This window comes from Bombus pyrosoma, linkage group LG18, assembly GCF_014825855.1.
Source record: "Bombus pyrosoma isolate SC7728 linkage group LG18, ASM1482585v1, whole genome shotgun sequence".
Classification (NCBI taxonomy): domain Eukaryota; kingdom Metazoa; phylum Arthropoda; class Insecta; order Hymenoptera; family Apidae; genus Bombus; species Bombus pyrosoma.
In genome coordinates, this window is record NC_057787.1 from 340126 (window position 1) to 356491 (window position 16366).

Here is a 16366-nt window from a genome sequence, read left to right on the forward strand (position 1 = left end):
GTGCCATAATTTTCCCTGTATTTAGATTCGTATGGTTATTATGATTCGAATGGTTATAACGAAATTAGGACAGGAGCTAAATGACACAAACGGAGAGAATAAAATCTGATTCGTTAAATTACATGGGATATCCAGCGGTATTATTAATCTTCTATTGTATATAAAACCCTTAATAAATTTCGATGATATCAAGCACGGTATTTTATGACATGGACGTAACGAAGCACGTTGAAATTAAACGAAAAGTGAAAAGTTACAGGGGTAACCACTCATAGAACTTTGCTACTTTGCCATTGAAATTCGTGGCCCGGCAGCAATTCCACAATACATTGTCAAAAGTTTCGCTCGACGAACGTAATTAACGATCGTCGAAGTTCACGATTTGTTCTCCCGATCGAAATACAAAAAGGGAAACGTAGAGAAAGAAAGAGACTCGGAGGGTGACCTCACCGGGATCCCACCCTTGGCCCATCCCTTTGGCCAGGACCTTCGTAGCGGGAATCGCCTAACGAGTCGGAAAAATCAAGCCTCCTTTGCTGGAATCGCCTTTGACCCGATGTAATACATGTCTAATTAACCATAAAAATAACGAGATTTTTGTGACTGGCTTTTCCCAAACGAGCATCGAAAGCGATTTCTCGATCGCATCGAAAGGAAGGAACTTTAGGGTGAAGAAAATGTCCCAAATTATGACTTTTTTCCCCGCTTGGATTTGTTATAATTTCATACTTTCTATTATATCGGCTCATGAAAGTATTCCAGCGCTTGTAGAAGCATTTCATAAATATATTGTACGTGTTGTACGAAACGTTTTGAAATTTCATTAGCGCGGTAATGAAACCCCGGCTATCGTGATTATGTTGATAAAGTTTGAAACAAATTTGGAAATCTACGTAGAAGCCACCGGATACACCGGTTGGTGTAAGTTTAGTTTAAAATATTTCAATAGTCAGTTTTATTAATGTTGGCATTGACTGCTAGAAGAACGAGTGGATGTGGAGTGTAGTAGAAAAATATATTGAAATAAATATAGGTACGAGTATAGGTATAGGTATTAGCGTCGTATGCCGATAGTGTAAGCGATAGGGAGCACGTTCATAGTTCATTTATAGCAAAGGACGTTACCAAAAAAAGCTAAACTTGTAGCTGTAGCTGAAGGTTACAAGAAACAGCGATAGAAATCTACTTATAGCTCTTTTGTTTCTAGACCTTCTGATCCCAAACAAAGTTTACATTCGACGGCGTAATAATATCGACCTCTCCTTACCAACTGCAACTTTTTGTTTCGCTAAATTCTATTCTCTTCGTAACGGCGGTCGTCAGGTCACGGATATACGAAAGAGAAGATGCAGAGTTTTTCTTGAAGCAATTGCTTCAACGATTGATAAACCTCGACATCATACGAAATGTATATTTGCGATAAAAAAAAATTATAACTTCGATAACACATTTCCAGATCGAAAATATCTCGTTACAATGATGATGAAATTTCAAAAACTTTCGTATAGCATACATAATATATTCGTACATATATTCGTGTCTGTGATGAATGTTCACATGCTTTCGTAAAGCTATGTATTTTGTCACCGAAATAAAACCGATTCGTAAAATACAGCTGAAGGCTTAGAAAAGAATATAAAACGTGCAACTATAAAGATAGGACACCGGTATTCGTCTAAGGCGACGAAAGCTACTCCAACGCCGGAGAAACAATGAAATGTTATCGGTGATAGAAGGCAAATCCTTTACATCGGCAAACAGAGATAGCGGGTCGAAGTTCTCTCGAAGTGGTCGAGGTGAAATTTGAAAGGCAAAAAATCGATGGCACTCGGCAAACAGTTGTTCAGGCCGCGCGGCCGAAAGTTTAGCAAATATTTCGCCACGTCGGGTCTGCGATGTTTGTTTAGCATCTTGGATTCTTGCCTATGTCGAGCCGCCTCATTAAGCCGGAAAATAATACCCCGGCGAGTGGCGGTGGTCCCGAAACAACGGAAGAAAGCAGAAAAGCCGGGATTCTGTCGCGAATCTTCGGCAAGACAGCCGGTGCTGCGTGAAGGGGTTGTTGCCAAGCGGAGGAAGAGGGACTGGCCTGAGGGTGCGACGTCAGATTTGTCTCGTTAGAGTTCGCATTGTGCCTGCCTATGGCCGATTTACGCTCTCTCGTTATAGTGTTCCTTCTTCGTCTCCTAAACGAATCCCCGCAATTCCTTTCTTTCTGCTTCTCGCTATCTAACGAGCTTCCATTAAAGCCATAATGCGCTCCTCTTGCTCGCTTCGCGATTTTTGCCACTCTGTGTAATAGCGTGTTCCGTCCTATCTATCCGACGACTCACTCTTTGTCATCTTTCTTGTCGACGACTGGATATTTCGAGAGGTTAATCGATCGATGCAAGAAGGGTCGCCTTGAATTCTGACCCGAATCAGTGTGTTTTGGGGGTGTTTCGCAGTTGGCCGATCCGATCGATCTTTCGGCAAGAAAGCGTCGTTAGGGAAGATCGATAGACCCCCATCGAAAGTTTCTTGTTGATTGCTTTCGGTGTACGTGAACCAGGTAATTTGTAATTCAGCTGATCTCCGGTTGCGATGTTTCTCGGTAACTTCGCCGGTGTCTCTCTGCTTAAGGGATCTTGCAGAGAAAGTTTATAGACAGCTGGTTTATCGAGATGCCGGGTCGGTGGCGTTAGGAAAAGGTCCTAATCGATTCAGAACACGCTTGGCATTTCGACAAAGTATCCCCATTTTCGTCGATATTTCCACATTTCTTCTATAGAAAATTACAAAGTACACTCAGCTGCTAATGCGTTAAATTCTTTTCGCCGATACTTTTTAAGATCTCTCGAAACGTCTCGCTCTCATTCTACCGTGTCGGTAGAATCGATCGCAAATACGTGCCTAGGGACTGGGTAGGAACGGACGAAAATAAACGGTATTCTAATGGAACAGCCGCAAGGATTCTCGAAAAGAATTTTCTCGTTTCTCACGGAACGATTTTCTGAAAATTTCAGCCAGTTCCCCGGAGCCACGTACGTGCCCGTACTTGGGCAAATTTACGGTGACGGGGGTGAACCGGAACCAACGGAACATCCGTGAAAGCCGGAGGAACCAACACCAGGAGGGCGTCAGGCGTGACAGAGAAAAAGTTCGGCACGCCCAGGAACGAACCCAGGAAGATCGACGCGGCCGGAAGCTCGACTTCGACGTGGAGAAACGAAGGGCGAACAACGAATACCTCGTCCATGAGCGAATGGGCAGGCGCGCCAGATCGAATCGAAACAACAGAAACCATCGCGATCACAGCCTCGAGGAGGTGTCGTCCAAGCGGACATTGGACATCGAGGACCTGCTGCGCGACCATTCTAGATCCAAGATCAGAAGATCGGAGGACCAGCGATCGGCCGAAAGCGTATCGAGGTCGAAACTCAGAAGAACGCACGATCTTGCCAAACGTTCAGCTAGTATCCGGCGAACAGCGAGCAACAGATCAAGGAGAAGCCCAAAGATGGAGGACTTCCGGGTAGACGCAGACGATTTCGCGCGAATCAGGCAATTCTGGGCAACCGATTTCGACGGTCCGGATGGCTCAAGCATGCTCGAGATTCAGGGCGATTATTTCGGCGATTACCCGGACACCGCTAACCTGCCAAAAAAGAGGTCAGACAGAGAGATGACGTCGAACCTGCTGGCGAGGATGAGGAGAAACGTCGAGCAACCGAATCCTAGCAACGGATCTTTCGAGAAAAGGGAGAAGAGAGAGGAAGATATCTCTAGATGCAGCTCCGAGGTTACTACCATAACCATAGGATGTTCTACCGCGGACAGAATGGAATTTCAGACGGACTGCGTCGAAGACAACGCGATCGGTGAGTGAAAATTTCAATTTGACAGAAATTCGATCATTTCTATCTTCACGGCTTAGCAGTGAAACGTTATTTAAATTTCGTTCGAAATTACCAGCTGAGCGGTCTGAGCGGAGCTGCTGCGTTCGCTGGTAATTAAAATTGCATCAATAATACAACTCGCGTATAGATTCGTCCGTGCAGTTATTGTAGCAAGATCTTTCAGCTTTACTATCTGTAGTTTCTCTATTCGTCGACGTTCAACTTCCAAAGTTGTGTCAGAGTTTGTTTAAAGGATAATGGCACTCGACGGTTAACGAGCGGCTCGAAATACCTCCCACCATTATTCTGCAAGTTCGTTCCGTTAGAGTGCTAGGGATAAAGAAGCCTTTGCCTTCTCTTTCGCAGCGTACTCCTGCCACGGTAGGTGGTTCGACGCGGAGGGCACCCAATTCGTGATCGCCACCCAACTGGCACCTGGCACGAGCTGGTCCAGTGAGAACAACAGGCCCCAGCCGTACAGAAACAGTCGAAGATTGTGCTTCATGTACAAAGAGAGCGGCGGAGTTGTCAGTTTGACTGCCAGCGAGGTCGCCTGCCAGAGGGGAATCCCACCGCCTCCGCCTATGTTGGCCTTCAATGCTACCAGTACCGGTGAGTACCTCCTCCTTTCCTTCAGCACTTCACTCTTGAGGATCCTTAAGGTCTCCGTTCTGCCTTGCCGAGGACGCGTCTCCGTTGCAATGAACCTAACAGTTTTGTTCCGCAACTGCGCCGCCGCTCCGCGAATCTTCCTTCGTTCGAGCACTTTGTCTCGAGATTTAGAGACTTCTCCTCCTCCCTACTCCCCCCCGCCCTCCAACGGAAGAGCATTGTCAAAGAAATTAGGCCACTTTCGTGGCGCTCGTTCTTCTCTACATTCTATCTTTTCCTATGACTCTGTTCTTTGATCCCGTAAGATGCTATTTTATATGCTTTCGCAATTCTTCGCGTTCATACAATTTATCATCGTTGCCATTTAACAATTAATTTTCTGGAAGATACGATCATTCAGAAGCTTCATTAATAAAAAGTACGGACGCGAAGTTGCTTCACGTCGCCCTTGCTTACGGCATCGTTCCCTTATTTGTCTGATGTTATCAGATTGTATAGCGCTCATCTGCGTGCTTCAGGTTGAAGCATCCTCGGAACTTGAACCGTTATCTTGTCACTCGACGGGGGATCCTTCAGTTTCGTTACCCCGTCGTTGCTTTGTTTGCTACACCTTTTCACCTCAGACTTGGCCACGCTTATTGAAAGACCTGCCGATCTGCTTCCCAAATACCTCGCAAAGTTTCGAAACAGCGGTACCCTTATTTCGTACCATCGGCGGAAACATCAAGGTTACGTTGCATCGACGCGTGATTCGACGCGTCCTCGAGGAAAGTTATCGCAGCTGTCTATGAGAGAAGAAGTGGCGTGAGATGCGAATTTTCTTACGCGGCACGGAATGCAGTTTGACAGCGCGACAGACTGCAACGTCCAATCAAAATCGGCGCGTCAGCAATTGTCATCCAGCGCATTCTAATAGCCAGATGGTGCGCGACAGCCATGCATAATTTACTGCGACACGTAGACGACTTCACCTGACAAATGTACCGTGACAAATCGTTGATAAATGTCGAATTAAACGGCGGCGTCGCTTTAGCCCATCGATGTTTACCTAATCCTTGCCTTGGCCTAATCCAGCCTAAGAACAAACATGATTTTCTGCTTGCAGGTCAGTGCATGGAAGAGAACAGGGGATTTGTTACTCGATCGACGTACCTGATGATCGTCAGCCTGGCGGCGGTCGTCGCGATATACAGGTGATTCTAATCGAACGGACGACGATCTCGCGACCGTTAAAACTCAACGTTTGTAATCTGCGTTACTGGACACCGTGTGGGTGACGAAACGAGGTGGTACACGTGTATAAAAAAAAAAATATATATATATTATATATTATACATATATAATATACATATATATATATATATTATATATATATAATCGCCTTTGGCGCGAATCACCGAACAAGATCGGTCGAGCGTCCGGGCCAACGAGAAAGAAGAAACTGAAGGAGAAAATGGCACAATCGATACTTTGGCTTCGAACGCTCGTGTCCGTAGCTCTTGCTAGCCTCTCTGATTCGTCGGGAGAAATTCGTGCTCGCACGACCATCAAAATTTTTTCGCGCAACGAGAGACGAGGAAAGATATCGAGGTTCGTCCTAGCTAGCAGGAGTGCTAGTCCCTGATTCGATTCGATGTCGGGGAACGAAAAATAAAGTCGCCTATAATAAAGAGACAAGAGGCAAAACTCTGATTTCTTCCGTATGAGAGGTGCTTCTCCAGACCAGAAGGAAAATCAAGTAGACAAGAAAAGAGGGCGGAACATCGTTTGGAAAGGAGACGGATCCGATCAAGATGAACGGTTTAGTGACGGAAGGGATGGAGGAAGGAAGGAAGGAAGGAAGGAAGGAAGGAAGGAAGGAAGGAAGGAAGGAAGGAAGGAAGGAAAGGGTATTACTTTTCGAAGGAAATTTTTTTTCTCAACGACGGGAAAGGGAACCGCTTGGTCCTTCGAGAGGAACGGCGTAAGGAGAGTGAGGGGTCGTGAAGATCGAACGCGAATTTCCCCTGGCCAGTAGGTTTTTTACCGATGTAGCTCGTAGGCACTAGCTAATTAAAAATCGGGTAAAGATAACAAAGTAATTACACAAGTTTTTATGGTTAGACCATATCACGAGCGAGATCACGGCGCACGATCGATCGGATTCTTTAGCGAAAGGTGACGAGCGACGAGAACGGGATCGATTGCCGGCCCGGTACGATACCGAAGAGAGAAGAAGGCAACATCACGTTTTAGTTAGTAAGACGATCGACCGGCAGAGGTCGTTATCATTTAAGGTAGAAACTACATAGCGAATAGCTTTAATAAGGCGCGAAGGGGAACAGGTTACTCGGCAAATATTTTTCACACCGGCTGCTCCTTTCTTTCCACGACCCTACAGAGAGCACTGTAAGTGGGCGTACCGTGTATTTTATATAACCAGTTCGAAGAATAGAAGCTGGCACGAAGAAAACAGGAGTGCACCTGTATCTCGAAACATCGTGGATCGTCGTTACTAAAGTGCCATCGACTTTTCAATCGTAGCAACGCATCGTTTTTTTCTAGAACAATTTGAACATTGTACATTAAATTATACAATAGAAAAAAAAGACGTACCATTTTGAAGTTTAATTCCACCGGAAAGTACAATGTTCGAACAGCACGGAAGATTCTGCATCCGTTAACAGATTTTGGGCCAATCGAGAAAGCTCGCGGCAGAATTCAATTACCACACGAAATATTAGTAGATGTATTAAAGGTTGATTGCATTGTAGCTGTTATATAATAGCTACAAAGGGCTATTAGCCGTGTTATAGCTGAATGTATAGCGTAACTATTATATAATAGCTGTAATAGCCGCTAGCTGTATTAATAACCGACCGAAGGGGGAAAACATATTTCAAAGCTTCCGAGTTAACTGCGTTATTTTTCTATTGTACGATACAAAAAAAAAAAGCACGCGTCGCTCGTCCACGATGTTTAGAGTGCCGGACACGATGATCGATGCTACGAATTTATCATCGCGCCGAATATTATTCGCCGAGTAAAACGTTCGATCTGTTAGAATGATCGCGAAGAGTGAAACGAAGTTGACACCGATACACGCGCGTAGCAAACAGTGTCAAAAGGTGTTAATGAAGTAATTAACGCAATACAATCTATCGTGTAGTAGGATTATTTGATGCGCCAATGGGCTAAAGAGCGGAGAGGAACGAGAGACACGAGGAAAGAATCAGGGTCTACCCAGGCGAAATTTTATTTTTGTGAAAAAATCTTTGAATAATAAATTATCTTGCAGCAAAATAATCTATATCCTGCCCGCTGATAATTTATCGTATCAATTGCATATTAACCCGAAACTATTTGCGTATAACTTTAACGATCGCAATGCATTCTGCATGGCTAAACAGAAACGTCGTGCCCGATGATAAATTTAATCCAAATATTTCTGGTATTTCGAAAACATCACTATTTCGACGATTCAATTAACTTCCGTTGCATCGGGGCGGTGAACAACGATAGGCAATTTCAAAGCGCCGTAAAATTTATTTCATCGCCACTTGCAGAATATCAGTGTTCCTCGAACACGCTACATTTTAATGTTTCGAACGTTAGTCGATTTCTATAAATGCCAGTTTCTTTTCTCATTGAAATTACGAACAGAGATCGGGTTGCTACACGGAAATTAGGTTTACTTCGTGTAAGGGTTCGTTAAGTTTTCCCAACAGTACGAAGGATCATTCTCGAGAGGGGAAAATATCGGTAGACAAACGGCCGAACGTGTAAAGTGTAAAATTGTAACTGTGATGGATTTTCCGGTCCGTTATACCGACTCGCAATCGGGAACGTTCCCCCCTCTCATTCGTGCGTTTGCGCCGGATTATTCGTTCTTTTCTGGCGACACTGATTCTTTCTCGTTACGATCTTGGTCGTGTTTATTTTTCTTTGTCGAGCGTCGATGGGTCTCGTGGAAAAATTCCTGTTGGTAAAAGTTCTAAGGCAGATATTCCCGCGGTAGTTTATCGATGCAAACGGAGATCGAGAAGGTGAAACGTGGAACATAGCGTGAGACAAATTGGCCACTTGTTCGACCCTTATCACGCCGAGGGGGGAGGAAAAGGAGTCGAACGGATATTTTATTAGAGAACTGGTGGAAACTCCGAGAGCTGTATCGTAGCGTCACGTTGATCTTGCGAATCAAAATGAAATTTACCATGACAAATCGAAGAAAGAATCGGAATATCGTGCGCGATTATCGAATTGGTCCGCGTTCGCGATTCTCGATCGCGCGTAAACATCGCAAACGATATCATTTCCCGGTATGCCGGAAGGATTTCGTGGAACGGCCGGGTTTATTTCAAAGTCTGGAGACGAAGGAATTTTTCCAAGAACTCGACAGCGCCCGCGTTAACGTAAGCAATAAGCAATAAAGTCACGCAACGGCTCGATCATGTAGACAAAAGATGTTGCGTTTCGCGAGGAAACTGTACCATCACGTTATGCCAGAGATCTTCTATTATATTGGTTTGTCCAATCGGATTTTCGCGACAGCGATCGAAAACGGAGAGAAAAGGGAGACGCGAGTGGATAAGGACCGATCGATCGCGAGGTAGGACGCTACGATATTATTGTAACTAATATAGAGTCTATATTATATTATTGTACAAGCATCTTTGTAATAATTAACCCGAACCGAGTGACGAGAGGAAACGAAAAGGGAAATACGAGCAATGAGGCACGATGGAAGAGTAGTACGCAACAACAACAGGAAACAGACGCAAAACGAAGCGAGAAAAAAGTTAAAAAAGAAGCAAAAAAAAAAAAAAAGAAAAAAGAAAGATAAGAAAGAAAGAAGGTGAATAGAGAGAGAATGAAACATAAGAAAAGCCAATCGCTATTTTACCACTTTTCCAATCGCGGTACACGTAGCTTTCGCGTCGTTAAATTTCTCTTCGTGCTCATTTTTGCGACGCGGACGAGGACCAGCCTTTGATCCCTGGAAATTTCGCGTCTGTAAATATATCTGTGGCCACGCGGACTCCATTATCCTAGACGCATGTCTCATTTTTTATCGGCATTTTTCGTTTAGTTGCACCTCGTCGAGAGATCTACTCCCCTGATCTCGAGATGAAACACAGGTATTTCGGCGCCGTACGAAAAAAAAAAAACGTTCTTTTAGATATGAGAACAGAGTAGTACGCAACTGTATAGAGGGAAAAGAGGGCTGTCGACGTGCTTTTTCGTCGGGAAGAAAATATCGAAGCGTGGAAAAAATGGCCGCGCGACATGCGGAAAAATGCGGTGGATCAAAGGCTCCTTCTCTCAGAGGCGTTCATTTAATCGAGTGAAAGACGCTCTCCTTTTCAGGGTTCTCGGAAGAGAAAGATCGATCGACTTTCGTTAGGCTTCTCGGCAAGTACCTTCTTGACAAGTTACTTACCGTCGTTGCGCACAGAAAATCGCGGATTAGCGAGCCACGAGGCGTTTTTTTCTTTTTTTCTTTTTTTTTCTGTTTCGTTCGCTCTATCTTACACGTTTTTGTTCGTTTCCTCACCGGACGAGTAGAATACTTAGTGGTTTAGGACTTTTAACGATTAGCACCTTAGATGCCGTACTGTACCTAAGAAGATGCAACGTATTTAGCATAACCTTAAGGTGAAAAACATAGCGATTAAGGATTACTCTAGCTTCATAGGGGTAATAAGCTCATTGTGACAGCAATCAGAGGTGCCCCGCGGTCGAAGCGCGAACAAAGCAACCTTTTTCTTTCCCCGAGCACGTTTTTCGATCACCCATCTCGCGTCTGTCGCGCGTGCACTTCTTGCGAACAGTCTCGAATGCCAATTCTGTCTGGAGCGTGCGTAAGAGATGTTTCAAATCGATAAGAACGAGAGTCACAAAAAGAGAGAGAGAGAGAGAGAGAGAAGTGAGCAGGGGCGCGGCAAGGATTTCTATTAATCTAACGAAGCGTCGGTTACTCGAATCGCTCGGCTACCGGGTCCGCATAAATATCCGAATTTTCGACGGCTCGAGTTTAGACTACTTCCGTTCCACGCGAATATTTGAACTACGGTTATCGTGTTGAAAGTCAAATATATTACTCTCGGCGGCGAAATATCGGCGGACGACGACGACGACGACGACGATAGATTCGGGCAGCTCAACGATCGAAATTCTACAAGTTGGACCCAGCGAGCGGGCTGCCGCGTCCTGTCGCACATCGATCGATCGATTCGACGATCGGTCAGAATTACACGAATTCGCTGTTAGGACAAAACCGCGGACATTCGATAAGAAAACGAAAATGTCGGTGATTCGGCGAATCGTTGAATCGATAGCCGCGGTGTTTATCCCACGGGTAGGAGGAACGTATTCGCCAATAATAGTTAGAAGTTTGTTATTATTTTCGATTTGCCCGACGCAAACAACGCCGAGGGATTTGATAATTATCAGAGCATCCTCAAACATCGTTACTGACCGACCGCCTAGGTTCGCGCCACCCGGCCTCTCGTCAAACATGCGCTCCGCTTAATGAGATTGATGCAATCGGCCGATGCATTTAATCCGGTTAATTTACATTGGGTCCTAATATCGCACGCGAATATTCCGCTAATGCAGTCGGTAATGAGAAACAGAAAATTGCTTGCACAAACTGCTCCCTTTCCCATCCCCCTGAACGCTCGTACGCGGACAAGCGGCTGTGAGCGCGCGTGTACCATCGCCACGCGTACTCTCCGCGTTTTTCGACTCATCCGGAATCATCATCATCATTATCATCATCATCATCATCATCATCATCATCATATTTTCCATTGAAATTTTCAACGGAGCATCGCGAATTAATTTAACTTGACGATAGAGAGGGCGAGGGGGGCACTGATCGAGGGGAACGATTCGAAAAGCGATCGAATTTAAAGCGTGGATAACGAGAGTAAACGAACGGTATAATTTTCTTACGCGTTCATTTTCGAGGTCGACCGCTTTGACGCGCCGACGTGCCCCACTGTCTGCGAACAAAAAAGTTTAATTACGGTGGGAAAAAAAAGCCGACGGGTAGGATGGGAGAACGAAATTAGTCGGTCGAGAGAGGAAGAAAAGGAGGAGGAAAGGAAGCGGCGAGCAAAACTACGGGATAAAGATGAGCTGGCTGTCGAGGGAATCCAGGGGAATAGCAACGTCATAGTCAGAAACAGGACACGTTTACGCGGCCTGGATGTCGGTTAACGATTTTATGGAAACCCGTCTAATGGGATTATCGGATTACTTCCGCGTCGGTACGGCTGCTCTACCGCAGTTTATTATTCTCACACAGTGGATTATACGCTCGTTCTTGAATCTTCTTCCATAGGTCGTATAAAGCCGAACGTGGTAGCGGCGCGTCCTTCAGGAATGCAGCCACATTTGCAGACATTTGCCGGCGCGCGAAACGGTTGCTGCGGTTTACTCGCGCGCTAAATTGCCACAGAGATCGAACGTTTCGCGGCCAAAGCGGCGTGATTTCCCGAGATTTCTAATGTCTTTTGATTCTCCTCGTTCGACACGTGCGATTTTATTAAATGGCGATTTAACGAGCCCTCCGCTCGACGTAATCTCGAGCGTGTCTTTTTGTACGATCGGCGTTCAATTCGCTCGAGTTTCAGCCCCTTATCGTCGTTGGAGCAATAGGCAACCCTTAATGATGCCGCGTGACGCATCCGGGCCGATTCGAAACCGTCGCTCAAAGATTAGAAAGGCATCGCGTGCCATATGGGGACGAGCGTGCACCCCTGGCCGAAACTTCTCTCCGCGTACGCTCCAGCGAACCGAGGACGTTTTCAATCAAGGGACAATCATCCCTCGACGAGCAATCGAACCTTTTTATCGAATCATCGCGGCCCGTCGTTTCCATCCTTCGAACGAAACGTCAGCGGCCGATCATCGAACAACGACGAGGATACTTTTTCGCGGCGAGGGTACATATGGAGCAATATAAGAGCGAGTGTGCGTTCACGAGAAACAGAGAGGGAGAGAAAGCGATGGAGAGCGAGAGAGCGGGAGAGAGTGAGAAGAATAGCGATTCAACTACGATATAAAGGACAAAGTCCGAGGTTAGTCAGAAGAATACCTGGACGAAGGAGGCAATATTTTATAATACAGACAAAGCATACCGCTTCAGAGTTTCTAATACTTTGTTACTTTAATTTTCAATAAATAATTATTATCGGTGTTACAATAACTTCAGCCTATACGATCAATTCTTTGAATTCCTCACGCGACAAACGATATACCACACACCTCTTGAGTAATCGAGTCGAGGGACGCATCGATTACTTTGGTCGGAATTTCTTTTCTTCGTTCTCCGTCGAAAGAGTTGACCCACTGGAACGTTGGCCCTTTTACGGAGAAGCGGCAACCGGGCGCGTGACCAGGCCCACGCCGGCAGTCTTTATTATGTATGTTTGCGCACACTTTAGGATACCCATGTATATAGATATACGTACATGTATGATCGCATACCGTGTGTATAATTTTTGGTCTCGTGGGAAGTGCCGGGTGCGCGACGCGTTGCGTGTTTAGCGAACGATGGAACCGCGGGGCAATGACGAGACGAAAGAGAAAGAGGAAAAACTGTATGCCGATTCGATTTTAAATTAGAGGATCGATCCTTGCTTGATCGGCGACCCGGGGACGGTAGGTGCATCGTCAACGTTTTAATATATCTCGAATTTACATTTAAATTATCAGTCAAATTCGTAGATGGAAGTTTCGTACGAGCTTTTACAAAAATTGCAAATTACAAATTTAAATTTCAAATATTTGCAAAATTCTAAAACGGTCGGTCTGGTTGGTTAATCGGATGGAAGATGGCGGGTACACGCGTAAGCAATCTGTAGACGAAACGAGGAGGAGCGCAATCACTCTCGCAAAGTGTGATTCATGAACCGTTCGTTTCTGTGCACCAGGTCACGGTCAGCAACCAATGAAAAAGATGATTCTCCTTATTTAGTGGGGCAAGCGATCAAGGACATTGCTGCCGGCAGTTTTACGCCGGCAGCCGAGCGAACGATTTTCCAACATACCGCGTAAAAATAGCGGCCTCTGAGAAAAATATACATCGCTGGAACAGTTAATAGAATGTCGATTCTCTGGCTGACACGTGTCGGATGTGATCGGGGATAAAAGCTGCCAGGACAACGGACGAATGGAGTCGATAAAGCGACAGCAGTTCGCGAACGTTCACCCGTGCAAACAGCGTTTCCCTTATTTATTTATTACGATTTTCTCCTCCATGAAAACATACGAACCAATCTACCCGTTCGTGTCGCCAACTTATGTACGCATCGAGCGCAACACAAAGAATTACGTAAGTTCACGTCCGACTATCTGTTCTTGTCGTAACCGTGATAATGTAGCTATTTTAGCTACAATCGTCGTGATTTTGCGAAATCAGAAATGAACTTGGCGTGGCTTATTGAACGTTACACGCTCGAAGCAGCGATACCGGCGTGCCACTTCAACCGAAATTTATCAACTCGAAATCGTTTGACGGACCGGAAATGGCCGGGTTAAGAGAACGCCGGCGCATCCAGGATTTTTCGCGTGGTTGCCTGATGTTCGATGCGTCGCGAGTTGCGCACTTATCGTAATTTCGCAATTTCGTCACCTACGACGCGTGCGATTCGACGACGAGCACGAACCATCGATCATTAGCTGCGCGAGGTTTAATTGCGTCGAACGATTGAATTTGACGAGTCGAGCGTAGAATAGACGGATCGAGCCGGCCGATCGGAATTTAGTTTTGACCACCCTCCTCGATTCCAACTTTCCGACGCACCGCGCGTTGCAAATTGTACAATGTGCAATCACGTCGAATCGACGAAGCGACACGGCCCGATGTAATCGAGCACGATCGTTAAAGATCGTCACGCGATCTCGTCCTCCTCCCAGTGGTAATTTGTAGGATATCCAGCTCCGCTATCGGCGTCGAAGAAAAACGGAAAGTAGACGAGCGAGAAATCGAAATTCGCCATCGCTGTTTCTATATTTGCCAGATCTATTCACGAAGTTCAACAAGAATTCGGATCGTGCTCCGATCGTCCCCAGTGTCGTTCCGCAGAAAAAAAAGAAATAAGTTAAATAAAATAACCGATAAGGAGAAAGATAAAAGCGTAAAAAGGAAACAGAGTTACTGTAGTCTCTGTTGGATGAATGACAGAAAAGCAATACTGCATGAACGAGGCATGCGTGTGAAGCGAGTTTGCGAGAGAGTGAAGCGAAACGGACGCGAAAAAGATAAGCATGTATCGGTAAGAGAGAAAGAGAGAGAGCGAGAGAGAGAGAGAGAGATGCTCAGCGAATGACAAGTGTGTAAGCTACCTGTGCCTTGTAACAAACTATGTATGTATATACGTATTATATACACATGGTCACACGAGGAAGAAGAAGAAAGAAGAAGTACATTACATACCACACATGTAACACACGTAAACTCTCACGGTAATCTATATATTTAAAAGAAAAAAAAAAGAAAAAAAAACAATCGTTGCCGTCTCTTCTGAAACGCAGCAAGAATATTGAGAATCCCTCTCAAAATTTCGTTCAACGCGCGCGTAATGATCGACAGGACGAAGATACCTGGAGGTGGATGGCGGAAGAGGTGACGGGAAAAAATAAAAAATCTTAACGAATGAAATAAAGAAAAAAAAAAAAAAATCGTAAAACAAAGGAAACAAATACAGTGAAATATGTTTGTTGAATTGAACGAAAACACAGGAGAAAAAATGACGAAAATAGCAATAATCGAATCTCAGACTGAATTATAAAATGGAAAAAAAAAAGAGAAAAAAAAAATGGGAAAGAATCGAATATTACACCGCAATCTTTGTTGTCGCGGCGGCGACGCGCGAGCGTGTTAATTATTATAAATACTGTTACAGTGTCTTGCTACACACACATTGGGGAGATTAAAATAAAATCTCGAAGCTCGAACATGGATGGTTTTATTCGTTGGCTCTCGTGCGAGTCTCATCGCACTCGTTTGATAAACTCGCACATTTTGTTTTCTTTCCCCCTTTTTCCTTTCAGGAGACACACGCGGCCGAGAACGAACAGACGAACGATTGAAACAAGGGGTCGCGCTACCCTCTACCGTCTAAAGTTTGTGATTCAATCGATGCAGTTTCGCTCTACCTGAAACTATATTTTCACGTAATTCCTTCTTCGTTTAAAAACATTTCGCCGGATCCCCTTCCTTATTCTTCGAATCAACAACGCGATATTTACGCAAAGACGAAACATTTTTAAAGCAAAAAAGAAACAGGATCAAAATCATACGAGTTAGCTCACTCTCGATAGGCCATAGATCTTTGTATTTCTCCGCAAAGCGGACGCCTTGGCTCAATTTTAAAAGGAACGTGGCCTCGAGAACGAAGCTTTTTCCCTTCGACAGTGCCAATTCGCTCGATTTATGGTCTGTGCGTTACGTCGACGCGGTCAATTGCCGGCGAACAGTCGTTCCTCTTTTGATTTAAGGCCATTTCTCTTTCCTTTCTTTTTTTCTTCTTCTTCTTCTTTTTTTTTTTTACGATTGACCGAATATGTCTGGCGTTAAGCGACACGCACACTCGCATAAATCCTTTCCAGCCGGTGGCACGTGCCGATCGAAATTCGCTTCAGGACGATGATTTATCGCGGTGTGGCAGAAGTCAAGACTGTGGATAAGACTTTGCATTCTCGTTTCACGTTTAGTCGTGATATAAGAGTAAAGGTGACTGGTCACGAAACCAAAGAATAATGGCCCTATCAGCTTTTCGTTACGCGTCGAAACGGGAAAGCTTCCCTGATTTTTCCATCGACATCTTGGAAGCGATACCGCGTCAGGTATCAAGAAGAGTCGAGATTCAAGCGCGGTTGTAACT

At 45.0% G+C, this 16366-nt stretch overlaps 1 protein-coding gene across 7 annotated transcripts in view; it reads left to right on the forward strand.

The window, feature by feature from the left end:
- Positions 1–15437, forward strand: part of LOC122577264 — a 272438-nt gene extending 257001 nt beyond the window's left edge. For 6 of the 7 annotated variants that reach the window (XM_043748459.1, XM_043748461.1, XM_043748460.1 and 3 more), the window contains 3 exons: positions 3006–3860; positions 4245–4490; positions 5596–15437. In XM_043748459.1, the coding sequence (XP_043604394.1) occupies positions 3006–3860; positions 4245–4490; positions 5596–5687 (1193 nt within the window). In that variant the 3' untranslated portion in view covers positions 5688–15437. The remainder of the gene's footprint in view (positions 1–3005; positions 3861–4244; positions 4491–5595) is intronic. The other variant, XR_006320184.1, reaches the window with a different exon arrangement.
- The last annotated feature ends 929 nt before the right edge of the window (positions 15438–16366 follow it).